The 27,337-nt window shown below is 40.8% G+C and overlaps 1 protein-coding gene across 9 annotated transcripts in view; it reads left to right on the top strand.

The window, feature by feature from the left end:
* Positions 1–9,555: 9,555 nt before the first annotated feature.
* Positions 9,556–27,337, top strand: part of APBB2 (amyloid beta precursor protein binding family B member 2) — a 118,306-nt gene continuing 100,524 nt past the window's right edge. For 7 of the 9 annotated variants that reach the window (XM_059818183.1, XM_059818180.1, XM_059818174.1 and 4 more), the window contains exons 1-2: positions 20,935–20,969; positions 25,062–25,862. In XM_059818183.1, coding sequence (XP_059674166.1) covers positions 20,951–20,969; positions 25,062–25,862 — 820 coding nt within the window. In that variant the 5' untranslated portion in view covers positions 20,935–20,950. Of the gene's footprint in view, positions 9,655–20,934; positions 20,970–25,061; positions 25,863–27,337 lie in introns of those variants that run through there. The other 2 variants (XM_059818175.1, XM_059818177.1) reach the window with 1 other exon arrangement.

Here is a 27,337-nt window from a genome sequence, read left to right as displayed (position 1 = left end):
AAGTAATATTTTCTTTTCCTATGATGCTGCAGAAGTTACTCTTTCCAACATTTCTTTATTTACTAAAATGCTGAGGGGTCTCGAGTGGCTGATGAACAACTGTTTAGTCAATAGAGGTGTTGTATCAGAGTTCTCTGTATCGAATGGCTCTGCTATAAAACCTGCCAAAACTGGAAACAAAGGAAAGGTTTATTTTTTGTACTGTACTTGGATACTACAGCATTGTTGTCCATATGAGTTCCTCATGACTTTCAATTTATTTTTCCTTCATATCCCTGTGGGTGAAAAAGCAAAACAGAAAAAAGCCCAGAAGGCTGAAATGTTTTCTTGTCAAAAAGGTAAACGAGTTGCTTGCTTCCTACAGATAAACCTCTAGTCCTTCCTTCAGTTCAGCAGCAAAAGAAATGTACTGCTTATGTTGCTAGAGCTGTAGCTGTTGTCCAGTTTATGGCAAATTGCGACATTCAGAGACGCACTTGGTAACTGCACCTAGAAAAAGGGGCTTTTTAAAGAAAAAAAAGAAGTAGTAGAAATTAAAATCCTAAATCATACCTCAGAAATAGTTCATCTGCTTTCAGTCATTCCTGGTTTTGACTGCTTCAGAGAATTAAGAAGGCCAAGAAACTGTGCAGAAGGCAGAGTGAAAAATCTGTTCACAAAGTTTCTTCCAAATCCTGTTAGATGAAGGCCATCTTATCCTTTGAAACTTGATACCCCAAATCTTAGGGTTTTGGGTTTTTTGGTTTGTGTTTTGGGTTTTTTTAAACTTTGTACTCTGGATGTTCTTGTTATTTGCTAACGATGCAGTTTTATAACCCTGCTGGATTTTTGTCCAGAGGTGGTTGTTTAGATTCTCGTTAACCTCTTGGTGAATTCCACAGAAAAATTGTCGATGCTCTTTTTTTTTCTTTAATAGAAAAAAAAATAATCACATCAGAGAAAAGTATCTCCCATTCAGATGCTTACCTCCATCATATTACACAATTCATAACTTGTAAGATTATTTTGTTAGATGATTTTATACCCTTTTGGAAAGCCATTCTTGGACCACCTTTCTCTTATGTTAGGTATGTTCTAATTTCCAGCCTAAATTTAGCAACGACTGCTTTCAATGCACTCATTTCTTGTGCCAACATTACACTTTAAAGTTTTTGTTGCTTCTCTCAGCCTTTGTTTTGCTGTAAGCCAAACCCTTAATATCCTTGTACAAGACAGAAATCTGGTACCTTGATTATCTTCCGATTTCCTATGTTTTCCATTAATCCGTGGTGTGTGAGGGACCAGATGCTACCGGGCTGTTTCAGATGAGGTCTGGGCATTACCTTGCATAATGTTGTCAGTGTTTTCCTAGCTCTGCAGGAAAGGCTGTAACCAGAGAACGTATTTGCCTTCCCCTGTGCATGCATCACACTGGAAGCTCAGAGCAAGTCAGTACCTTGTTGCCATAGCTGGGTCTCTTTCTTCCATCACATCCAAACATTTGCATCACAGTCCAACACTGACAGCAGAATTTCTTAGTGATTCCCTGAATAAATGACCTCGAGCTCTGTGTTACTTCACTTCATTAAATTTCTATTATGCTCCTTCTCAGCACCCAGTTTTCCTTTTGGTGATTCCATCTTTCTCCTTGCAGCAGAGCATCCAAATTTTGTGTCACCAGCAGATTTCACTAACACCTCCTGTGACAAGATCATTAATGATAATATTAATTGAAATTTCCTTTTATCATCCGCTATTTTGCACTCTTTTGGTTAATTTGTATTTCTCCCTTATTCTTTTATTGCGTCAAAAGGGGAAGTTCCCCGTTTGCTTCCACTGAACCATTTATTTGGACCTTTCTTTGTGTTCCCTCTTGTTAACTCCTCTGAGGTAAACATTTTGTGCTTCCCTCAGTACATCAAAGCTCCTGTACAGTAGCTTTGATAATTCTCCGTTCCCCAAGTCTTCCTGGTTTTACGGTCTCTGAAAAATACTTGAAGATACTTGGGCTTGTCTGAGCTGCTGAAGTTTGTATACTGTGTCTGGGGTCACAATCAAGCATGGAAGAAGCCTGTGTCTTACAGCCTTCCATTGCCACAGGTAAAATAACATTTTGTTAAAGTAACTCTTTGCTTCAGCATCATTCCTCTGCTGTGAATTGTAAATTGTATTTTAGCTGTTTGTCCAATGGTCAGGAAGCAATTACACACACACAAATTTAAATATATATAAAGCTTCATATATTTATATATAAAACATATGTAGGGTAAACTTTTTAAAAATAATCTCTATGTTGAAGTTTCAAACTGCAACCCACACTTTATTTGTTACTGCATCTGCATCCCCAAAGATCAGCAACAGGTAATGCTGTGACTGTTGCGTTGCAGACTGGGCATATAATGCACTTGGGTTAAATAAAAATGAGAAACTCTGACAGGAGGAATGAGTAATGTGATACGAACAGAATTGCTGTGATTTTGTTTTGGTATTTTGCTTTCAACGTAGAAAAAGTGGGGGCTTGGGACAGCGATAAAGAAAGTCACAGAAGGTATCTGCTGAAGGTGGAACAACTGTTCCGGAAGGAACTGTTTAAAGAAATATCAGTGCAGGTTTTCTTGTATTGCTTTACAGTTCTCTTCTTATGTCCTCACACCTTGGAAACCAGCTAAGCTCAGCTTTATTTTATGCTCAGCTTGTCTTTTGAGGGCTTTCTAGTAACCATGGGAGTTAGAAAGAGCCTTGGCTTGAAATCCTGGTCTTCTGGCAGTAGGTGGATTCTGCTGTGCTCACTGCTCCTATGGAACGGTAAAACACAGGGAGTGCAGATTAGATCATTTAGATGCAAATAGGCAAGATGGGTAAACTAGGAATTTTTGTCTTGAGTAAGAAAATGAAGTCATTCTCTTAAATTACATTTCAGTATTTAATGGAGGATACCATCAAGGTGAAGAAGGTGGTGCCTTTGTTTTTGTTCTTCTGTCTGAACGGTTGACGAAGATTTTTTTGTTTAACAGACACATCAGTTTGGAGAGAGAAGCTGTAGCTCATCCCATTAGTTAATTGAGAGCTAGCAAACATAGAAATGACAACATTTTTCTGGAGCTTCTGGTTCTGTTTTGTCTCGGCTTCCAAGTTCTGCATCCATTCTTGGAAGGACAGCAGCAACATTGTGTTCATTCCTACAAGATCCAGGGCGGGGGGAAGTGGAGAGTAGTGATGAAATGCTGTAGCAGAAAACCTAGGTGTGCTTGTGAAAAGCTTCCTACAGAAAACAAAAACACAGTGGCATCTCTAACTTCAGAAGGAATAAGCATCTTCTCATTTAGAATTACTGCTGTTACCTGACAGTCAGCTTTGAAAAATGCTTTTCACTGATCTTGGTATAAATGAGATTCAGAATGCTTCACTGCAACTCTAAATATTGCCCTCTTGTTTGAGGTTTTACGGGAAGATCTGCGTTACCTGGCAATGATTGCTTTGATCATGTAATGTCTTTGCACTCCAGCACAGCTCCACTGCTTGCAGGCTTCCTTCTGGCACGCAGCCTGACCTCGCTACAGCCCCAGAAGCTCAAAGCACAGCAGTAGTGTCTTGTCAGCCTTAACTTTGAACACTTTATTTTTTTTTTTTTTTTTGGCATGTGCAACTTAACAAATCTCCCACCAAAGAGCAAGTAAAATTGAGATTGTTAGCTGGTATCAGTTCAGATAGCTGCACTGGAGTGAATGAAGCTATCTTGATTTATAACAAACTGTCATTATTACAGACAGTGTTTTTCTTCGTGTTAAAATAAATATGGACTGTATAGTTGCACATAAAATGTCTTGATGCTTTATTTTACCGTTTGGTTGAACAAAATCTGCATTTAGATAAGTTAGTAAATTAATACAAAAAGCAGATGTGTTTTACTGAGAAAGTATGCATCATTTGTGCAGGGGATTAGGGTCAGGGGACCGTGAATGACTTGAATTCAGCTTGCTCTACATGATCTGGCTGCAGAAGTACTGAAACACTAAATTTCAGAAAAACACGTTTTTGAGTTAAGGACTCTATGACAAAGCCTCAAATATGAATTAGGGGCACCACAGGAATTTTGTCCAAGTGACTAACACTGATGGATATCCCCCAGAACAGAGTGGGAAATAATAACATCCATCCCCACATAGTTACAGGAACTTCAACTAAGCGGGCAGGTGGCACAGTACCTGGAAAAGATGACCAAGAATAAGAAAAACCCTCATGAAGGACTTCTCAAAAATGGAGAAGAGGGAAAGCATCCAAATAGGAACTTGTTAGGGGAGAAGTTAGAAGCACAAAGGCAGCCAAAAAATATACAGGACAGAATTGCAAGCAAGAATGATTGCAAGAAACAAGAATTTGAGCAGTGTGAATTTGCTGGAAGGAGAAATGGTGGAGTCACCAGGCTTTTTGAGCAGGACAGGACTTTCCAGGTCTCTTAGCATGCCTGGTGTCTGGATTACACTGCATCCCAGACAGGTCCAAGTGTGGTAAACCCATGGCGAGTGCAGCAGGGCTAGAGTGCAGGCAGGACATCCCCTTGGCCGTAGGGTTGTGACTGTCTTTCCGGTTCCCGGAAGTCTTTTATCCTGCACCAGCAAGCAGGGATGACAGGGAACAAGTCCTTCAGTAAGCAGGGCGGCTTCCTGCCTCTTGGCAAAGCCAGGCGGTGGGAAAGCATAATCTCCTGGATATGAGTGCTCCCAGACAAAACTGGAAAGGCGGATAGGTCTCTTGGGTAACGGAAGATTTTTTTTTTAATTAAAAAAAAAAAAAAAAATCCCTGCAATGACAATACCTTTTTCTAAAAAAGGTGGTAGTTATTAGTTAAAGAATAATGGATATGAATCATTGACCTTTTTTGAGGTTATTACACTCTCAATGATAGAAGATATTTGGCTAGTAGACAACATCATGCTTTCTCCAGTAGGCAGTTTGGTGTGAGAGATCTGCATCCGATAGCTGTTCCCAGCACAGAAAATGAATGTGCTGTCTCTGTATGTACCTCCAGAAATTGGCAACACAAATTCCTAATGGCCTGGCTGCGCACTTCACTTGCCTGTTTGAATTGTGTTTTGCTAATGTTGTCCCACAGGTGATGGTGCTCTGAGTGGCTGCTCTAAATGCAGGCAAAGTGAGAAGCAGTTGCAAATATGTGTATACATATACAAAATTTAATTTATGTGTGTACACAAATACACTTTCTTATCTCAAAATGGGCCATCCATCAGCCTTACAGGCTGATTGATTGATTGATTTTAAAAATCAGCCTGTTTCAGTGTCTGAACCCTTTGCTATAGTGGGCCTATTTTGTATAGGACCAGTGGGCCCTGTGTGTTTTTAAAACAATGCAAGGCATTCCTCTTACCCATTCCCTACCAGGGCTATTTCCTGGTATTCAAAGCAAGACTTTAAAGGGGGATTGTGTTGTTTGTCAGAGTATCACCTAGAGAGTACTGGAATGTAAGTTCTTGAGTAGGTGTCTCTTGAGAAACTAAATGCAATAACCTTTTTTTCTTTCCCCGCTGTGTGTAGCTGTTCCTTGCGAGTGTGGAACGATGTAGTCAGTCACACTTGGATGACTTCTGTAGGTAATTTGCGGTCATCTCTTTTTTTTTTGTATCCTTTTTCTTGGGCATGTGAGGTTAGGTCTGCTGGCAATCTATTGTATGAGATTACAGTGGCCAGTGTGTATGTAGTTATAATTGTGTTTGAACACACGCATTTATAGCAAACGTTGCTTGTAGAGAACTAGGGAGGGTCAAGGAGTCAGCTGGCTGTTTAATACCCTCATAAGCAGCAGTGTGCATAAACAAATAAAACCCAAAAAAGCTTTAATGTCCATTAAAAGTATGGAGGTTTGGACTGCGAGTTGTTTGTCCTCTAACAAAAGATAATGGAATTAGTTCAAGCAAACATGATCCTCTGTGCCTGCTGTATGGACATAACTCTTGGTTTGACTCTCTCTTTATTAAAAAAACAAAAGGCACCAGAATTTAGTTTTTCTTTTTTTCAGTAGTGTCAAGAGATTAATACAAGTAAAAGGAAATTCTTATATAGCAGTTACAAAAACTAAGACATGTAAAAAAGCCGCAATGAAAGCAGCTCTGTAAAGAAGGTGGCTTATGAAGATGACAGCCTCAGCCGAAAGTCATGGCAGGCCTTTCTGCAAGATGATTTATGCCCTCATTATGTGTGATGGTGAGTAGCTGGTAGCTCTGTCACCACAGCTCCTAGAAAAGACTTGGCATGAGGTGAAGTGGACAGTGGTTTCAGGTGCTCCCCTGGGTGGCAGGTATGCAGTGACAGGGCTCAGGTTTTGTTTCTATGGTTGTAATTGCTTGCAGTGTGGGGCTGGTCACCCGAAACGAATGAGGGAAGAGCATCAAGAAAGGACAAAAATTAAATCTTCAGGCAGAGCTAAATCAAAACATTCCTTGAAGAGATAGCATAAGACTATATGTGCATTTGTGTATATATAGTTTTTATTTTAACTAGATGTAAAAATCACTATAAAACATTTTCAAAGCAATTTTGCAGTAGAATAATAATCAAAAAACGCAGAAAGCTGTTACAAAACACATTTGTTAAAAAACAAATGTGAGTGAGCAGGTTTAAAAACTTATACTAAGAAGATCTGATCTGACATATTAGGTACTCTCAGGTTTAACTCAGATTTATGTGCAGTTGTGGATATCTAAGTTGTGTATCTTTAAAAACACAACAAACCCCAAACAAACCCCAAACCTGTACATACATTGTACTTGGATCTTTTGAAAGTAATATTTGAGACCTCCTTCCATTTTTTTTTTTTACTATTCTCATAGGTGTATATGGAAAATAAGTGCTAGTTTTCAGATGCTTTGGCTATGGCATTTGGATACCAACAAGGTCACTTACATTTCTGCGGGAGTTCCCTGAGCTTGCTGAAGCTCAGGAGTCCCTCCGAGATTCACCTGGGTGAGCAGATGTGTTTGAAAGGTAGATCACTTTTGCTATTGTGGTCACAATTCAAAGATGGTTCTTGGAGGAAAAAAAAAAACAACCCCCCAAATCCAAGCAGCATCTTCATTTATCTTGATCTGGGTATGTCCCTGCTGGTACGTACAGTCCAGTATCACTATTGTTTTGCAGGGCTGTTTAACTTCACTTACTGTGTGGCACTTGCTTCTAAATTGACTTTTGATAGTTGGCTTTAAGCCAGGTTGTAAATCTTCACAGTTCCCATTTTATACAGTAACTGATGAAACCTTTGTTATAATGAGAATATATCTTTATGTTGTCTTTTCCACTGAGATTTCTGGGGTTTTAAAATGTGATATTTTAAATGGTCATACCTTTGGGGCCCCACCTGGCCTCTCCTAAGAGTGGTTTGTTCCCATGGTGGGCACACATCTTTAGGAAAACCGTACTGTAGTTTAATTCAGCTGTTTGAGAACATAATTGTGGGGTTTGGGATTTTTAATTTATATCTGTTAGGTTTTTTATTATGGTATGGTGCAGAAGTCCCCCTCTAATGCTGTGCTGCTAGGTAGGGAAGGAATAGTGTGTCTCAAGTGCAGACATCTGATAGAATTTAGTGAGTGCATTTATGAAAAATGAGTAATCTTGCAGTTCCATACATGCTGATCCAATTCTTTCACAAGCTAGGGAAAAGAACTGTAAATACTCTAATCCGGTTACAATTTTTGTTTCCCCTCAGTATTTTTTTTTTTTTATCCTTGCACAGCTAAGGACTGTTCTGTTGTATTCTGCTATGAATTATGAACTTGGTGCACAGGTATTTGAGGGGAGTAAAAATTTGGGGTGAGGGGAGACTTAATTTTTTCTACTAATACATAACATATTTTTTATTCCTATAAATCAGGAAAGAGGAAGCAGCTATCTGCAGCTTTTTTCCTTGCACAGCATTATAATATGTTGAATTAGTAGGTCACCACAGAAGTTTGAAAAGGTCTGTTTGGCCCCATGGCAAGGAGTTGTCCAATATTGCCCGGCAAAAGAAATGCAGGGTTTTTTGATTGAATGTTAATGTTACTGTTTACTACTCACTTTTCACCTTAACAGCCAGAATTCTCTTTTTTTGTTGCAAGTGTGTCTCATTGATTCACTGAACTTTCTCCATTGAGGAGAGTTGAACATGACATGCTTTGTCAGCACTGATTTGGGAAATAATGGAGACCTTTACCTGTTTTTTTGCACTGTCAGATATGCAGCCTTGTAGGTGTCTGTATTTCAGAAGTAATCCACAGAGGCTGTAGCAATGTTATGTGATTGCATTATAAGTCATTTTAAGCACAGGCTGCCATAGTCCTGTTCTTTCCACTTGCCCTCACTAGCTACCAATAATAGTGCAACCACCGTGAGCCAGTTCAGGAGCCGAATCTGGCTGAAAGTACATCTTTATGTGGAGTTTTCAGCTGTGTTGGCTCCCAGACCAGCTCACTGGAGAATTGCATGGGTGACAATATATGTAAAAGGCTTATCTAATTCAGGAGTAAGCTGGTGTTCTGCGCAATCAGGGAACTGACATATCTGAAGATTTGTGGAAATCTCCCAGTTCTGGTGCAGTGCTATTTCATCTACGTCCTGGTATTTCCATTTCCTGGATAGAACAAGCTTGTGCTTGTAGCCGCAGCTGGAGACAGTAAAAATCCTTAATGGGTTAGGAAAAACACTCAGCAGAATTTGTTGCTTTTTTGGCCCTTCCAGCAAGGGAGAGAATGAAATAAAAGGAAATGCATCTTTATAAATTGCGTGGTTGACACGCAATGTCTATTGGAAGACATCTGGGAACATGAAGGCTATTCAGATGGACTAAGAAAAAGGTAAAGGTGAAAATCAGCTGAAAGCTGTGTTTTAGTACAAAATCTTACACCGAAGAAAGAAACAACAGGACTTGGTTTTAGACTAAAAGGTTTTATGCTAGTTATTTGGCAGATTCAGTAGCATTTCAATGAAGATTTTGGATTTGTGATTTGTTATTCCAAACTGACTGTAAGATGTGCCATGCATTTCTTGTTTGCTTGGGTTTTTGATACTTCAAGAAAACTGATACACTAGTAAATAGCCTGCATTCCTTTAAAGACACTTTTGGTTTTTAGGGACAGATTCAAAGCAACCAATGTTATGCAGCATGGTAAGTTTTGCTTCTATAGCAAACTGTTCATAAACTTGTTGCTTAATGATTGCTTCACAAAATTTAAGATGACATTGTTATTACATCTCACCTACTGGCTAACTGTATTTAAAGCCAAAAGCAAACTCTTTCTTGCAGTGTTTGTTGTTCTGTCTGTATCATGGGCCAAAAGAAACTACTGTATGACCTGAGACTTCTTTGTGCCTCAAAATTTATGTGAGCTTATTAATGGAGGCCAACCACTAATAATAAATTTGTGCTGCATGTATAGCACAACAGTTAATCTTTTCTGACAACACGACTATGAATAATTTATAGATGTAGTTATCCTGAAATTTGTAGGTGTCATTAGCATTTTAATGAAAAAGATACCACTGTTGTACTAATTTTTTTTTTCTTCTCCCTCAGTTAAGCGTTTCGATCTGTACTTTGAAAGCAGCTGACAGCGTGCGGTAATGTGCTGACTGGCAGTATGGGCAGGCGGTACCCGGGGGCTCACTATCGGCCAAGCAGCTCATGTATGTATTCAATTGGTCTAATATACTTGTTGCTTTACTATTCTTGAAGGCTGCTAAGTTCATAAATTCTGAAGTAGTATTTATAAAGGATGCTGACATACTCAAATCAAAGCCAGCTCTCCTGTGTGTGTACCTAAATGCTAAGTATACTGATTTATGTTTAAACTGCAAAGGTGTCTTCTAGAACTTTAAAAAGTGGCTTGTGGTGGGACTTGACCAAGTCTACTGCAGCTTGCTGGTTTTTTGTGCTGTGTTTTGTGTTCAAGGTCTCCAACTTAATTTATTAGAGGGTTCAAAAGTTTAGCTGCTATTCCTCTTCACTCCTATCCCAAGTTTTTTGTACCAGATACCTTCAAATTACCAAACTACTTGGGCTTATCCTAAAATGTCACTGTGCACTATAGCTTTAACTGCTTACAATTGCAACTAATGTCTCCAGTTCCAATTATTTATATGCTTGTGTTCAATACTATTTGCATTGTTTCTTCCTCTGAATTGTATCCTATTGGATTATATTACATTATCTCTTACTGAAGGTTGTCTTCTGTAAGAGCGCAAAGGCAACTCCTAAAATTTACCACCTGCACCTTCCATCGCGTAAGCAGACACTTCTCATGCTAGTGCAGATGGCAGCCACCACACGGCAGTGGTTCCACAGTGCAGGCTGTGTGAAATGAGCTGACGTGACCTTCCCTGGAGAGCTGTGTGGGATAGCATCCCAATTGCAGAAGGCTGCTGCTCGTCCTTGTGCACTTTCTGTTGATCCCTCGGGCTGCTGAGGTGAAGCTGTGGGAGGTCAGCTTTTGTATTCACTCTTCGTTCTGCTGTAGCAGAACAACATGATCCCACATGGCTTTTCTTGGCATCAAAGCCAGCTTAAGAAGTTCTCACTTCTGTACCATTCTTTCTGTTCCTTTAAAGACTTCTTTAAAAGCCTCGATCACTTCAGGCATCCAGCTCTACACATACTTGTGTTGGCTGATGGAGTAGTAAACTGCAGTGAGAGCTTACAGCTGTGGCAGGACAGGGACTTCCTAGGGTGGCTTTGCCATCCGATATGAGGAACTGTCCTGTATTCAGAACTTGACTTTGTGGGATTTTCCCTAACCCCAAAGCTAAATCCTTCGAAGTAGTAAAGCATGTTTACTCTCTGCTCCAGACTAGTCATAGGTGTCATAAAGATGTGTGTTAAAAGGGTGCATTAGAGCCAGTTTAGATACTACTTTTCCAAAGAGTTTGTCTTGGGTATTAATGTTGGGAAATTGTCTATACTGAAATGGGGGAAATAAATGGTTGTTACAGGTTTGACAGGTGTCTGGTGGTCAAGTGCCGGAGTACAGAATTGGACTAATCTGTAGGGTAGGAAGGCTCTGCAGAGGGATCTGGACAGGCTGGATGGATGGGCCAAGGCCAATTGTATGAAGTTCAACATGGCCAAGTGCCGGGTCCTGCACTTGGGTCACAACAGCCCCATGCAACGCTACAGGCTGGGGGAAGAGTGGCTGGAAAGCTGCCCAGCAGAAAAGCACTTGGGGGTGTTGGTTGACAGCTGGCTGAATATGAGCCAGCAGTGTGCCCAGGTGGCCAAGAAGGCCAACGGCATCCTGGCTTGTATCAGAAACAGTGTGGCCAGCAGGAGCAGGGAGGTGATCGTGCCCCTGTACTCAGCACTGGTGAGGCCGCACCTTGAATACTGTGTTTGGTTTTAGGCCCCTCACTCTAAGAAGGACATTGAGGTGCTGGAGCGTGTCCAGAGAAGGGCGACGAAGCTGGTGAGGGGTCTGGAGCACAAGTCTTATGAGGAGCGGCTGAGGGAGCTGGGGTTGTTCAGTCTGGAGAAGAGGAGGCTGATGGGAGACCTTACCAGTCTCTACAACTACCTGAAAGGGGGTTGCAGAGAGGTGGGTGTTGGTCTCTTCTCCCAAGTGACTAGTGATAGGACTAGAGGAAATGGCCTCAAGTTGTGCCAGGGGAGGTTTAGGCTGGATATTAGGAAAAATGTCTTTCCTGAGAGAATCGTGAAGCATTGGAATAGGCTGCCCAGGGAGGTGGTGGAGTCACCCTCACTGGAGGTGTTCAAGGAACGTGTGGACGTGGCATTGCGGGACATGGTTTAGTGGTCATGGTGGCATTGGGTTGATGGTTGGACTTGATCATCTTGCAGGTCTTTTCCAACCTTAACGATTCTGTGTGTTTGAATCACTTTACATTACATCTAGACATCAGCTTTCAAACCTGGCCTCTTAGCGTACCGCAGGGCATGGTATCCATGTCTCATGCTCTGGAGCTTCAAGCCTAGGCTTTAAAATGATCTAGTGTAGAGGTAGGCAATCAAGTCTTTCCCATTCCTACTTAGAGAGAACAAGTAATGGGCATTAAATTCTTACCAGAAGAGCGTATGATGTTTTTCCTGTTGTCTAGTTGAGCAGTTGCTGCCAGTGAAGAACTGAAATTGTTTGCTTGGGGAAATGCTGGGGTTCCCATCATCTGCCAGGGCAGAATCAATTGGCGCCAGAGCTCCCTCCGGCCATATCTGGACAGAGATATCAAAATACCTACTTCATGATTGCTTTATGCTTTTGTTTAGCCAAGTTTTCCCTTTCCTTAACCTGTCAGGGTTTCTAAGCCAGGAAACTTGCTTTAGTTTTTGGTTTTGTTACTGTACGATTTGTGCAACTTCCCGGTGACTAGTGTAATAAGTGCTTTCAGCATCCAACAATAACGGCATTGAAATTGCCCAGTCTTTGGGAAATGTGGATCATAACAAAATCTCTGATAGCAGATTAGATCTCAGTGAAAGTGCTGGTAAAATACATCATTTTGCTTTTGTTTTCTTTGCATAAATAATGAGTAATTGCACCATCTCAGCTATTGTATTTCACATTCACAGTTGTTGCAATCTCAGTGTTGTACCATTAAGAACTTGGTGCAGCCTTAAGCCTTAGTCCCTGACTTTTATCTTCTGTCTGCACATACGTATATACCTAAATAAAGTCTGTGAGGGGAAGAATAGGTCTGTGTGGAGTATGGCAGTTGTATTGCTTCTTTGGTGGTGAGATAGTATTTCATCCATTTATGACTGTTTTGTTCAATGATTTCATAAATTTAATAAAGATCATACTGTGCAGTCTTAGGAGAATAGCAAAAGGTTTTATATTTGAGGAAACACATAACAATTTAAATAGAAAACAGCTTATTTGAAGACCAGTGCTAGGAAGTATATTTGAAACACAGGTGCTGAAGCTAGAAGAAACATCAAGGTGTTTAAAATGTAAAATTGAAAGCCATGAATTTAACAGGTGCGTGCTAGTTCAGATTTTTTAAAAGTGTAATTAAAGAGCAGTGAGCTCCCTTGATTACTGACAGGTTTTGTACGTCCGGAAAAAATTTTGAATTGGTTGTCCATGCATAGCCTGTCCCCAGCATAATAATTAATTTATCTTCTTTAGTTGTAGTGTTTTGCATGATACTGAAATCTGAGCAAAGTGTTTAGGAGAAAATGAAATTGGTTCCAGTGCTATTCTGCTGGCATTAAACGCTCAGGAAGGGTTTAAACAATAATAAAATGCACAGTTTTGTGAGAGTGCTTTTAAAAAAAAAAGCCCTCTTCTTTTTCAGAAGACATCGGAAGTGAGGAAATGAAGGAGTTTGCGGGTGGTAGTTTTCAGCACTCGTTGACCTTTGGAGTGTGCCAGGGCGGAGGTGCAGTCCTGCAGTCGCACGTCAGCATTCACCGAGAGAAAGGGACCGCAGAAGACAGCACCACATCTCCCACCCTTAAGTCCCCCTCTTGATTTGTGTCAGGCCGAGGTGGATTTTTATTTCCTTTTGAACTATTAGGCATCTCTTATTTAAAAACGGTTCAGTCGAGGGTCCATATAGAATGATTTATTGATAGAAGTCTGCCAATATAATTATTAGAGCTGACTGGAGTTTTATTTCAGAAACTTCTGATGGAGAGTGATTATTTTTTTTTTTTTTTTTTTTTCCCCCCCCCGCCCCTTCCCCTCTTTTGTTCCAAGCAAACCTTTTTCAGGAAATACCATTTTGATGAAATATTCATAAATCAAGGATGAGGATGAAAGGAAATACCCCTTGTGGGAAGGCACTACCCTGGACTGTGGAGGGGGAGAGGTTTGAGTCTTGGTTCTTCTTGATCATCTCCCATGCTAAAGCCGCTCTTATAAATAATTCAATATACTTGAGGGCAGAGAGAGCAGCATTGATTTTATAAACTTGGGGTTTGATTTCCTTCCAGGAACACTCAAATTCCTGCTCTGCCGGTGTCTTTTCAGCTTCCCAAGGAGTGCCCAGCTGTGACCTTCTTTGAACTGGGGCAGTCCCCCGCTGCTGGTCTTGTAAGGGGGCTGTTGCTTAGTGAAACTGCTGGAAAGTCTTAGCTTCGTTGCAGTGAAATAAGGAAACAAATGCTAGAATGGTGACATTATAAATAACAGCAAACCCCTGAAAAAACCCCAAACTTTCAGTCTTGCAGGCAGTGCCAATAATTACATTGCTATCGTTAGCCCAAGATGAGTTAGTGTGAAAACGTACTGTGGAGTGGCTCTGTGGGCTTGGCTTGGAGCCACTTCTAGAGTAACAGAAAACTCATGCAAAGAGGCACCCTGACCCCTAAGGAGGAGTGTATCCACTGTGCAACTCTTGGCAGAAGCATCCCAGTAAAATTCTACATCTGCAAAATCCTGCCCTGTATCTCCTGACCTTTTCTTTCCAGAGAAAGATATCTTGGTGCAAAAGAGACTCAAACTTTAGCACTGCTCAGGTCGTGGTCAGGGGGAACAGTTTTTTGTAAAGTTGCTGAAAAGCTCCACGTAATTGTTGCTCAGCTGAGGAAAAGGCAGGAATACAGATGATTTATGGAGTAAAATTTATAAAAGCACCCAATGACACATACGTTGCTCTCCCCGTTAAAGCCTCTCTTGTTTAAGTTTCTACCTTTCCTAGGAAGCTATGTGGAGACTTGTAGAACTACTTTATCGAAGCCTCTTCGGTGCTCCTGGTGAAGCCCCGAAACACGTGCTGGTTTCCACAGATAGGATCTGACTTGGACCCTGCAGATTAAAAGCTTTCTTTAAAAACTGTGTATTACTCTGAATGTGTATCATCTCTTCTGGTTTTATTTCTTAGCATAGTTAAATAGTACCCCTACCCCAGGACCCTGACGGATCCATTTCTTCTTTGTGATGAAACCAGCAGTAAAGTGCTCTGAAGCTGCAGGTTTCCTGGTAACTCCCCTTAGGGTTGTGCATGTTCATGGAGAACCACCACGGTATCGGATTTGCATCACGTGTTTATCTTCTTTCACAGGAACCCCAGTTCCTTTAAAGTGCCTTGTGAAGATCTGTGAGTTTGTAGATAAGAAAAAGGAGTAGAGGATTTTGGCTAGCACATTAAGAACTCGAGGCTCCTTGTTGAAATTCAGGCCAGTAATACTACTAGCTTGTTCTTTCCCACTTGTTCAATGTCTTCTACAGCCAAGTTTGCTTCTTGTTGAAACTCAGCCCACTTTTATCCACACTCCAGTGTAATATAAATGCCAGTAAGTGCAGTTGCTTTTTTGTTATGTTCTCTTTCCACTTTATTATGGATTGATCTGTTTAGTTCATGGGGACCATAAAGCAAATACAATACTTTGATTTTATTTATGAGCATGCTGTTTTGTTTTATATATGAGCATTATGGGTAGAAGTTTCTCAGTGTTAATACAACAGCATTCTCAAGGAGCTCTACTTGCTACAGCAGGCCAAGATTGAAGTTAATCCTGTATTCTAGTACTATAATTACAATGGGAGAGTTACTGTAGGGTATGGCGATTTTAGTCCTCTGAGCGTTCTGTCAGCTTAAGCCGTACTACAACAGTTTGTTTATAAACTGTTTGTATGTTTTGAAGTATTTCTGATTTGTCCCATTAAAGTTTGGTTGAAGACAGTGTGTAGCTTTGCTGGCAACTTTCAGCCTTGCTGAGATGTAGCGCTCTCTGTAGTGAGCCTCATTTTAGTTCAGCATTTAATGGAAAAACAGACTAGAAATGTGGAGACCTTTTCTGGTTTGATGCATCCTGTGCTCTGAAATACATCCTGTTCCATTACTGGGAGCAAGGGATATGTGGGTAGGGCACGTGAGTCCAACTTTAAGACAGTTTTAACAGATGTCATTAAAACTGCACATATAATAGCCTTACCTAGGTGAGATACACCATGTTTTTAATGTATGTGGAACAGAAGCAATCTTGTCAATGTGCAAAATCTTAATTTCCTTTCCTTGAGAGTCCTGATAGTCTCATTTTGCAAAACCTAGCAATCAGTCTTAATGCTCTGTTCTGTTACTAAGACTTAGACTTTTTTATTTTTGCTCACAGGTCTCAACTTACTGTTAGCAATTTGAAATTATTTGCAAACACTAATTAATAAAATTAGAAGTTTTTGTTCTTTATATTCAGACTTTTGATATACACATATTTTTATTTTTTATTGCTTTTCATATAGAGTTGTAAAGAGTCTACTGAAAGATTATTTCCCATTTATTTAATTTTCAGTTTTTCATCTGTAGAGCTCAATTTGACACAAGTACAACCTTATAGTAACAAGAAAACAATTTTGGTGTACCATGCTCTTTCAAATGCATTTTAAGATCTCAGCTATGAGGCAGTGCTAATAGGTGGCTCAAAGCTATTGCTACCAGTCTGGGTAATTTGAGTGTAAAAACATTTATGGTTAACTTCAATAAGAGCTTAATATGTAACTAGCCATAAAGTTATATGTAATTCAGAGGGCAGATGGAGATGTAGCAGGTGAAATCATGATGCTAGGCCATCAGAAGTTTGATTGTTAAAATGTATTAGTTCAAAAAGAGAAGCTGAAATGTCTGTATTGATGTGCATGCAGTTAGTTGTTCTCTGGGAAGCGAATTGTACTCAGGAGTATGCAGTGTTGTTTCTAGGCTTTGTGGGAACAGTCAAGTGTTTGCAAGCTGCAAATAGCAGGGCCACAGACAAGATGTGTGGGAGGTAGTTAGTGATAATCATCTATTTAAAATTCTTTTTCTGTCCAGCACAGATGCTGTGCTGGAACTTAACTCATCCATTGCCTGTGACAGGGGCTCAGTTAGCATTTTTGCTCTTGCTGTTAATAACGCTGTGACCTATGCTTAGTATCTTTCCTGCTTTTGCTGCCTGTGTCTCCTGATCAAAGAGCTTGGTATTGGGCTAGTGCCACTATGAACAGCTCGAAAGCTGGTGCTGGACCCCGCGGGTTTCTTTAACCCTGTTTGGGAATCGATCATCTTTTGAATGGTTCTACTTCCTGATTTAGGAGCTGTCAAATGATCTAAGTTAAATTTATGTGAGGCTGAACTCAGTCTAATCAGTTTAAGTCATTTTATGTGCCAAATCCATGGCCATTGATTCCTTTCTTTCTCCATTGAGCATATGGGTAGGCTGCCTGTCCTACAAAGCATTTTGGTTACCTTTTTTTCTCCTGAGAGAGCTTATACTAGCTTTCTCTTTCGTACGGCATCATGCTTTGGTTTTGCTAGTTCTGATCAGGTTTGATTACATATTGTTTACCTTCAGACTTGGTAAGAGTTATTTTTGATGGCACTTGAAACTGAAGTTGCAGTATGTGGAAGACCAAGTCCTTCTTGCTTTATTAGTCATCTCAGTTGCAGAAATTTAAGTAACAATTTCTGAGTTTGTGTGTCTGTGTAACAGAGAATGAAGTCTATGCTTGTGCCCTGTATTAGCATGTGCATTTAAAGTAGAGTTGTTTTTAATCAACACGTAAGTATGAGATGTGATCGCTTATTGTAGAGATTGAGTAATTTATACATAGATTAAAAAAACCCAAAACATTATGGCTCAGGAGTTTAATTTACACAACAGGATCAGAAAAAATTACGGAGGTTTACTTAGCAAACGTTGCTGTGAATGTACAGATCTGATGATACAAGGTCTTACTATCTGTGCTTGCAAGTAGCCAATAGATAAAACACACTCCATCTTCTTGCCTTGACAGCACTGTTTTTACTGCAAGACTGTTCCATTCTGCACACGGGGAAAAAAATCTAATTAAAGGGAGGAAAATTGAATGTGGAAAAGACTTAGTATGCCATCTTGGTTTTCCTCTTACTAAATGCAGGATTAGTAGTGATTGCATGTCATGGTTATGCCTTATGTAAGTGAAAGAATTGATCTTTATTTCTCCAAGTGATCACTTGATTTAAGAATACTCTAGTAGCATAAGATGACCCAGGTCATCTGCAACATAGCGTTTCAGTCAGATAGTCAAATATACACTGATTATTTAGATGTATCTATCTTAATTCTAAGTAAAGGAGCAATGGATTTAGCCTGTTTCTTTTTTTCATTATTATTTTTATTTTTCCTTTGTAGCTGTTAGAATCTGATTCTGAGAGGCATCTTGTCTCTGAATTTTTGCTGGATGAGGAATTTGACTGGCTGTGTAGGAAGGGGGAGGGAAAAATGGCAAATGGGAAGGCATACTTGAGTGCCAGAACTCCATTGCAGGATCTGAAGTTGTTTTTTTCCTTAATAACATTATTTAAAGACAGATCAGCATTATGGATTTCCATTAATAAGAGCATCACTAGAACAGAGACAGCACTGCTGCTAGGCTGTTGCAGTCAGTTGGCAGCATGATTAGCTCTAAAAGGAAAAACGTAATTATTGTGGCAGCAGGGGCTGGCAGGGTGCCTCTTGGTGAAGGAGGAGCCAGGACAGAAAGCTGGTTACCGGATGGTCATTTCGGTAGGACTAGGTGAAGCAGAAATAGCTGGAAATGGGAGAAACTGCATTTTGAAAGCGGGTCAAAGTGGTGATTTTGCTGTGATGTGAGGACAGAGCCAGGGTGGAGCGTAGGGGCAGCAGTGATTCCCTGCTTGGGCAGGGGGGTTGGGGTAGACGATCTCGAGAGGGCCTTCCCATCCTCAGCAACTCTGAGGTTTGTGTGGAGGAGTCTGCAGATTGGTTTGAGAGCACATGTGCAAGCTGCTTGCAGCCCTGCTCCTTTCCTGCTCTTGCATTCCCAAAACTGCTCTATGTACCACTGGAATTTGCTTTCCTGGCTTTGCTGAGCTTTCTCTCTCCAGCTTCCAAGCTCAGTCCGGCAGAGATGTCATTGCTGGAGGGAGCAGCGAGAAGAAAACCACTGGCTGGAGGAACAGCATTGGTTGCTCTGATTTACCACAGCACTTCATTCGTGTGTTTGCCTTCCTTTTCCCTTCTGAAAGTGTTCAGCGTCCCCTGGAATTTGCGTAGATACGGGTTCTACACTTCGGCCACAACAACCCCAGGCAACGCTACAGGCTTGGGGATGAGTGGCTAGAAAGTTCCCCTGCAGAAAAGGACCTGGGGGTGTTGATCGACAGCCGGCTGAATATGAGCCAGCAGTGTGCCCAGGTGGCCAAGAAGGCCAACGGCATCCTGGCTTGTATCAGAAATGGTGTGGCCAGCAGGAACAGGGAGGTGATCGTGCCTCTGTACTCGGCTCTGGTGAGGCCGCACCTCGAATACTGTGTTCAGTTTTGGGCCCCTCACTCCAAGAAGGACATTGAGGTGCTGGAGCGTGTCCAGAGAAGGGCGACGAAGCTGGTGAGGGGTCTGGAACACAAGTCTTATGAGGAGCGGCTGAGGGAGCTGGGGTTGTTCAGTCTGGAGAAGAGGAGGCGGAGGGGAGACCTTATCGCTCTCTACAACTACCTGAAAGGGGGTTGCAGAGAGGTGGGTGCTGGTCTCTTCTCCCAAGTGACTAGTGACAGGACTAGAGGAAATGGCCTCAAGTTGCGCCAGGGAGGTTCAGGCTAGACATTAGGAAAAAGCTCTTTACTGAGAGAGTGGTGAAACATTGGAATAGGCTGCCCAGGGAGGTGGTAGAGTCACCCTCCCTGGAGGTATTCAAGGAGCGTGTGGATGTGGCATTGTGGGATGTAGCTTGATGGACATGGTGCTGTGTGGTGTTGGGTGGGTTGTGGCTTGTTGTTGTTGTTGTGTGGCGTGGGTTTTGTGGTTTTTTTTTTTTGTGGGTTTTTTTGGTGGTGGTTTTTTTTTTTTTTTTCAGGTTGGACTCGATGATCTTACAGGTCTTTTCCAACTGTACTGATTCTGTGATTCTGTGATTCTGTAGGCAAGAAGGAGCACAATGACACTTGACACAAAGAAAGCTTCTAGTCTCGATTCTGATTTCAGCTACATTAATGTAAATCTAGACTTTATTAGGTTGCTTTTGGCTGAGATCTGTTTAACTATTGCCATTTAGCTGGTCCTAGTTAAAGAATGAATGCAGATGTGAGAAGACTGTGTTAGGATACTTAATTAAGAATTAATGTTTTAACATTGGAATTCACCCTTCGAAGCGGAGGGAGTTAGCTAGTGTTGAGTTGCAATCATTGTATAACAGAGGCGTTCTCTTCACCTGCTTAGGCTTTAACTAGAGCTGAAGCGTATAGGACCTGAGGCCGTAGCCCCATGGCATGAGTTTGTCATTAAATGTTTTATACTCAACAGATACCCTTGCAGAAAGGAAATCTGCTTTATAAAAAGGTTTGTATTATTTCTTTCCTATGTTTCCTAGCCACAATGGCAGAAACAGTCGTAAGTGCATAGAAATGTCTTGGCTCCCACTGTACGTGTCATTCACATCCAAACTAGAGACTTTAAGGCAAAATGGTTTACTTATAAGTTGATGGTCAGGAACGGGTCCTGTACAGAATCTTGCTGCCTAGCTTGCTTTTTATGATTCCCTCCTGTAGGATCAACCCTGCAGGCTATGCTTCTTAGTTTCATGTGCTGGATCTCATTCTGCAAATTCTCATGTGAACATGCCTTACTGCTGTGTTTATCTTCACCAATGCTGCTGTAGTTTCCTGAGTAAACTGTAGCTGGGTAATTGGGGAAACCCCCAAATTTTCTAATATCATGATGTTTTTGCTACAGTATGTTGATTAAAACTGGAGAATATTGTTGAACTTGTGCTCCTAGTAAAGCATACATTAAGAAAAATGTCATTTTCAATTACTTGTTCTCATTGCTGTAGACTAGCCTCTCCTGTACTTTAATAACTGTCAAATATTATTGAAAGCTCAAAAGATCCTCACTGTTACGTTCCGGGATTTGTTTAGAAAGCTTAATGTCTCTCAGGAGCTTCTGAAATGTGGTATTTTTATTTTATGTTTTCCTTTGGTTTTAATTCTTAAATGATCCCTCTTTTCAGATTTCAAATTATAATCTATTTCCTGATGCATTGCTGACGCCCCGTGAGCCATGTCAGAAGTACTTCCAGGTCAGATGCCCTTTAAAAGATTCTGCTATGCAAATATGTGAAACTTCCCTCTTCTTTTCCTTCTTCTTCCCAGGCCCATATTTCGCTTTCATTTTGCACTTATACATGAAAAAGAGCAAGCACTTTCTTTTCAACAGTGCCTTTTTGAATAAACTCTCTATTCAGCTTTTTAAAAACTATTCATATAGACAGTACAATGCAAAAAAGTCTTACTAGATGTAAAGTCAAATCAGTTTTCTGTTTGCAGTGGCACTCCTCCTTCTAGCTCTGTAAGGTTTATGACAAGATTGAAAAACATCAATAAAAGCCATTCAAGTAACAGCGTTGTTTGTATTATGATGCTTAGAAAATTGGGACTACTTTGTGTTAAACACATTATAGTGGCGAAAGTATATTAATCTGTATCTGTAGGTATGTTTCTAAATGTTGTAAGTATGCAGTTAAGACTGTGATCTGTTTTAAAGAGTAAGCAAGCTAAAATCGTTAATGAATTGCTATGACAGACCTTCTACCTACTTAAGTGTTGTCTTCAAGCACGAACATTTTAATGTAATGATAACATCCTAATTATTCTTAGTTTTTCACCAGAGTCCAATTATTTTATAATACGCTATTTTTACTTGCTTATAACTTACCACTGTTCACATGCTTTAGCAGAGATACAGGCATCAACTCAGTGATTTCTGGTCTGCTTGTCCGTTTGTGTTTGCTTTTCAGCAGAAGGCAGAGGAGTTGAAAAAAGGGTGCCCTGTGCCATTAGCATTGTCCTTGCCGGTGGCCAGGCAGCACAAGGAGTTGCCTGAGCAGGGGGGACGGGGTCTGCCTGCGGTGGGGTTCCTGGATGCAGGACCCTGGGTGTGGGATGTTGGTTAGCTAGCGAGGGGTGCAGCACCAGTGTGTGTTAGGTACCCCTGCGGCGAGGGAGGCAGAGTTGGTAGGAGAGAAAAAAGATACGGAAAGTCAGCGAGTGGAATGTTGGTCTTGAAATTACAGGCGCAGGAAGAAGTTGCATTTCCTTGAAGTTTTTAATTAGAAAGTTGGGATGTGCTTCCTCTGGGAAAATGGACGTGTTTCGAGCATCACCATGTCCTGTATGAAGGAGGAGGGACAGGCTATCGCTCTTCTTCCTTATGCCATTCTACTATGCAATCTAGGCTTTTTTCAGTGCATTTAAGCATTTCCTTGCATTCATATGTTTTCCAGCACTTTAGTTAGTCCTGGTCTGGTAGCAACTTCTGCCCTTGGGATGTAAGACCTGCCCCTTCCCATCTGTATTTCTTATTCTCTTTTTGCCTCTTTTGTTGCTTCCCTTTATATCTGTTTCTGAGAGTGGAGGGATGCCGGCTGCGCGTATCCTAGAGCCTGGCTGGGGGTGCAGGGTGACGGCCAGCGAGCAGGTGCCTGCCCGTTGAGAGAGGACAGCTTGCTCTTCTCTGCGTGTGCCTCGTGGTACTGTTTGCGTGTTCATTGATTTGATCAACAGATCGTTTGAAAGGGGGTCAGGAGGGGAGGTGGTGTCTAGTGAAAGGTTAATTTTGACATTTTTCTGCTCATGATCATACACTAACCCAGCTTAGCACCCAGTTTACAAATACTGCTTGGGTTGTAAAGACTTCTGGAGGCTTTGGCTCAGTCATTGATCAATGTGCCAATGTTCATCATAAATCCATAGGGGAGCTTTATCAAGCAGATTAGCAAAACATAATACATTTTGTTTCAGTGTTTCTATGTGCTTATTTTTACAATATTTTTGATAAGTGAAATGCTAACGGCAGGAGACTGGCTAAAGATAATCTGGCAGGCAGATACTTAAGCTTTATCTAGGAAGATTATTTTTTAAGAAGTTCGTTCAGTGGTAGAAAAAGTGGCAAACACTGCATGAAGCAGCTCACTCGTAACAAAGAACAAGAATACATTTCAGTCTTGTTCCAGATTGTGGCAGTTGTATTTATTGACAAAAAAAATAAATGCTTGTTTTAATTTGCTGAAGCATAAAGTAAAATACAAGCTAGTGAAGTCCGTAGATACTGTGCAATTCCCTAAGTTCTAAAGGTGAAGCAGTGGGTCAAAATTATCCTGCCCTATTAATTTATTTTTTATGTGACTTCCACATTGTCAGAGTTTTAACTGATTCAGAAAAAAATATAAAGCAGCCAGTCCATAAAGACAGGCCATTTGTGTTTTTAGATTAAAACATGTGCTTTGGTAATGTTATGTTGGATCAGATGGGACCTTGCTTGCATTAGACTTGGTTGTTTTTAGGCAAGATGCAGAAAGCAACATTTATTGATGTGTTTGAGAAGTACATTTACAAAGTTCCTTTAAATTATATGATGATTGTGTTTTAGAAGTCTTTCGTGGCTAAAGCTGAAATTGTCTATAGGATGTTTGTTAATTGTTACCTAAGTTGATGGCTTTTGCACAGTGTCCATGGGGTGATCTGTTTTCTGAAGAATTTGCAGTTGATCTAGACTGACTGGTGCTTGAGGAAATGGCAGGCATGAATATTTGTAAAATTCAGTTTAAATTCTGTTTTGAACAAGTTTTAGAAGTTTAGAACCAAGAGTTATACCTGATCTGCTTGATTTTAAATTAACTGGAGTGATGGTTGGAAGTGTGCAGCTTTGACAGCACATCAAAGAGAAGGGAATGCTAGCAACTGTGAATGTGTTTAGGTAACATTGTGAAGTGCTCCTTTTCACTCTGTGTTTATGTATATGTTCTTTTAAAATCCATATATTAAATCTTTTGTAAATCTGTACAGCAGTCCGTTCTGTCATATATCAAATATACAAGGATGGAGCACAACTCAGCTGGAACGATCTGTCATTGGCTATCTCAAATTATAGCTTTTCATTCCTGGATAAGCCCCAGATACGTTTTTATGTGCAATATAAGCAGTCAGTGATATCTGAGAATTACAAACAACAGAAAGGCTGTTTTATGCTGCGGCAGGTGGGAGTGATTTATTAATTGCCCTCTAATTTGGTTCCTAGGTGTCAAACAACAGTGACTACTACAGTATAAATTGAGGTGTTCATGGAGTATTTGTGCAGATTAGTGGGAGCTAAAAAATAGTCAGTACAGGAACAAATGATAGTTTTTAAAAAATATACTTTCGATTGTTTTTTTCATAGTCTAAAAATCTGTTCCCTCAACAAACTTAATATATTTCAGATGTGAGCTGTGCCCCTGGCTAATAAAAATCAGAAACTTGTCTAGAAGTAGACAAAAGAATGATTTTATTTAACTGTGGCATATGTGTATGCTGCCCTAGGATGTATGTTTTATCCTGAAGTTTGAACTTTGTGAGCTGTAGAAACAATGAGCCACCTTCATTTCTGGAGCAGCCCTTCTTTAAAGTTGATTGAATTAGAGCAGGATATTTTGTCAAGAGATTCCTGCCCCCCCCCCCCCCCCCCCGAAATTAAATACAGTATTGTGAAATACTCTACTTTTTGTATTGCCTGCCTTCTGACCCTCTACTTCCCCCTTCCAAAAAAAAAAAAGACAGACAAAGAGCAGAGAAAATGCAGGTGTTAAGAGGCAACAGCTGACTAGCCAGTCAGGCTTAAAATTGACAGTACTTGAGTTCTACCCTAGATGAAAAAGGAGCAGCATCTGCCTGTGGTCTGCTCAGAAATTTCTCAAATTTTGTGCTTCCTAGTGATGAGCGCTCAAGGAGTTCTTTCCCTCCTCCTCGTTGGACGTGGAGGCGAAAAACTAAAATAAAATGATAGTAAGGACAACTTCTGGACTCCCAGGCATTTGCCAAGGGCACCTCTCCTGCCCGCAAGCCTGCCTGCAATAGAATCAGACATGAAGAAACTGCCTTAAAACACTGCCTTGTATAGGGTCAAGCTTTCTGCTTTTTCTCAGCCTCGTGGTCCTGATGATCTATCTATATTTTTCTGCCTCTGTTTTTCCTTATTTAATAAGCTAAGCTTTTGTCTATTCTCTTACCCACTTAGGTTGTGGTAATTTTCCCAATATCAAACTATTATGTAAAGTGCTACATCCCATTGCCAGAAGCCCTGGCAAAATAGTGTATATAATGAATGTGTTTCACGACTGTTTCTTTTGCTTTTCTAGTTGATTCTGGTGTGGACGCGTTGGCAGTGTTTATGGCAAGCAGCAGCACAACAGACGTTGTAAACCGCAACAACCCTGCCACCCCGCCGAACACCCTTAACCTGCGCTCCTCTCATAACGAACTTCTGAATGCAGAAATTAGGCACACAGAGACCAAGAACAGCACTCCTCCGAAATGCAGGAAAAAATATGCGCTGACTAACATTCAGACAGCCATGGGTCTTTCCGATCCAGCAGCGCAACCCCTTCTGGGGAACAGCTCTGCCAATATAAAGCTGGTGAAGAATGGAGAAAACCAGCTCAGGAAAGCCGCCGAGCAGGGACAGCAGGATCCCAACAAAAACCTCAGTACCACTGTGGGCATAAACGTAACTTCTGAGAAGTTTGAAGGCAAAGAGCCGATCCCACAGGATTCCTCTGGCTGTGAAATACTACCCTCACAGCCAAGAAGGACCAAGAGCTTCCTGAATTACTATGCTGATCTAGAGACATCTGCTAGAGAGCTAGAGCAGAGTTTTGTTGTGATGGAAGATAAATCTGCACAAAGCAATAGCCAGGCTTCTACTGTTATTGTCAATGGGGAAGTCCTGCCTCGGAAACAAAACACGCTGTCAAGCCCAGAGGATGGCCAAGTTGCCACAGTGTCATCAAGCCCTGAGACTAAGAAAGACCACCCAAAAACTGGGGCCAAAACAGATTGTGCCCTCCATAGGATTCAAAACCTGGCCCCAAGCGATGAGGACTCCAGCTGGACTACACTGTCCCAGGACAGCGCCTCGCCGAGCTCACCGGACGAAACAGGTATGCAAGTAAAGGCTGCTTGCAGCCACTGTTCCAGAAATGTGTTGCTTAACTCCTCTGAACTGGCAGCTGGAAGGAGAGAGGCAATTTAGCGGTGCTTTCGGTGAGGAAGTAGATTGCATTGAAACACAAGTGCTGGGCTTGCACGCAGCTCCTTGTCTGCTTAGGAACGCTCGCTCGCTCCTAGCGGCTTTACTGCTGCTTTAGGAAAGGCACCAGTGAATGCTATAGACAGGGTCCTAAAAATATGCTAATTGCACCATTTGGTAGTTTAGAAATAATTGCTCTTCACTAATCAATGGGTACATGTTGTGAGAAGTACATGATTGTCTGGAGATGCTAAACTACTGATAGCTGCCTACACACAACAAACTTTTCTGAGGAATGATTTTTAGGTTCAGCGAAAAATTTTACTTTTCTAATTCAAATCTTTGTGAGTGTCCCCCCCTCTGCCCCCAGTCACTTGAAGATACTCCTTTATTTAAACAAAAGTCCTCCCAAACCTTGGGTCATTTAATGTCTGTGTTTTGTTTTCTTTGTGCAGCAGTTCCATACAGTAACTCAGAAGCTGAAACCATGGCATTTCATATTTTGGAAGCCTGGGCTCATTAATTATTGGAACAGAAATGATGATTTCTGCACTGGCTCTGTTGTGATTTACAACATATCTCTATTATTTTTAAAACTCTAGAGATCTCATTTACTCTAGTTAATGGACTTTGTCACTTTTTTATATCCAAGCCAATATATAAAGGTACGACTTTAAGATGGGGGGAGGCGATCCGATTCTTGAGGATGACAGGGGGCTGAAGAAGTTTGCCATATATTGTTTATATTTTAAGTGATTTCATTATTACAGCGCAGAGATTATATACTGTTTGGAGGCCACCGTGGTCTAAATCCACAGCTTCGTTACATGTCAGTTGTGTGTGATTATAAGAATAGTGATTTTTATTTTAATGTGTAGGGTTTTTTAAAATCGCAACCAGAAATCCCCACTGTGTGACATATAATGGATCTTATGATCTTCTTTTTGATATGTAACAAAGCTTTGCTGTTTAGAGAAGAAAATTTTCATGAACTCACCTCTTCACATGCAAAATGAAAAAGTTTTCAGTTTGCTAAAACTGCTGTTTGAGTTAATATTATTTCTCAGGATACTTGATATAATTCGTGTGACATCACTGACAACGTTTTCTGGAGAAACTATAAATAGGAGGTATTTATATAACTTAATGCTGAGCTTGTTGGCTCCTTCTGTCTTTGTACTTGCCCCAGGTTTGGCAATGAGAAGCTGTGGGCAGAAAATCTATGTTTACTGAAAACTGAATTAGAGTAATTCCAAGTAGTCTAATTAAATAAGGGTGACCAAAGATGCTAAGAGCTAGCGTAAGTTTTGTTTCTTTTTAAATAGTGTATTTAAAGTTTTCTTCCCACATGTGTATTGCCACTGTATGGTGTAGGAGCTCTTTCAG

The sequence above is a fragment of the Gavia stellata genome, chromosome 5 (assembly GCF_030936135.1).
Source record: "Gavia stellata isolate bGavSte3 chromosome 5, bGavSte3.hap2, whole genome shotgun sequence".
Lineage (NCBI taxonomy): Eukaryota > Metazoa > Chordata > Aves > Gaviiformes > Gaviidae > Gavia > Gavia stellata.
This window is presented reverse-complemented; position numbering and strand designations above follow the sequence as displayed.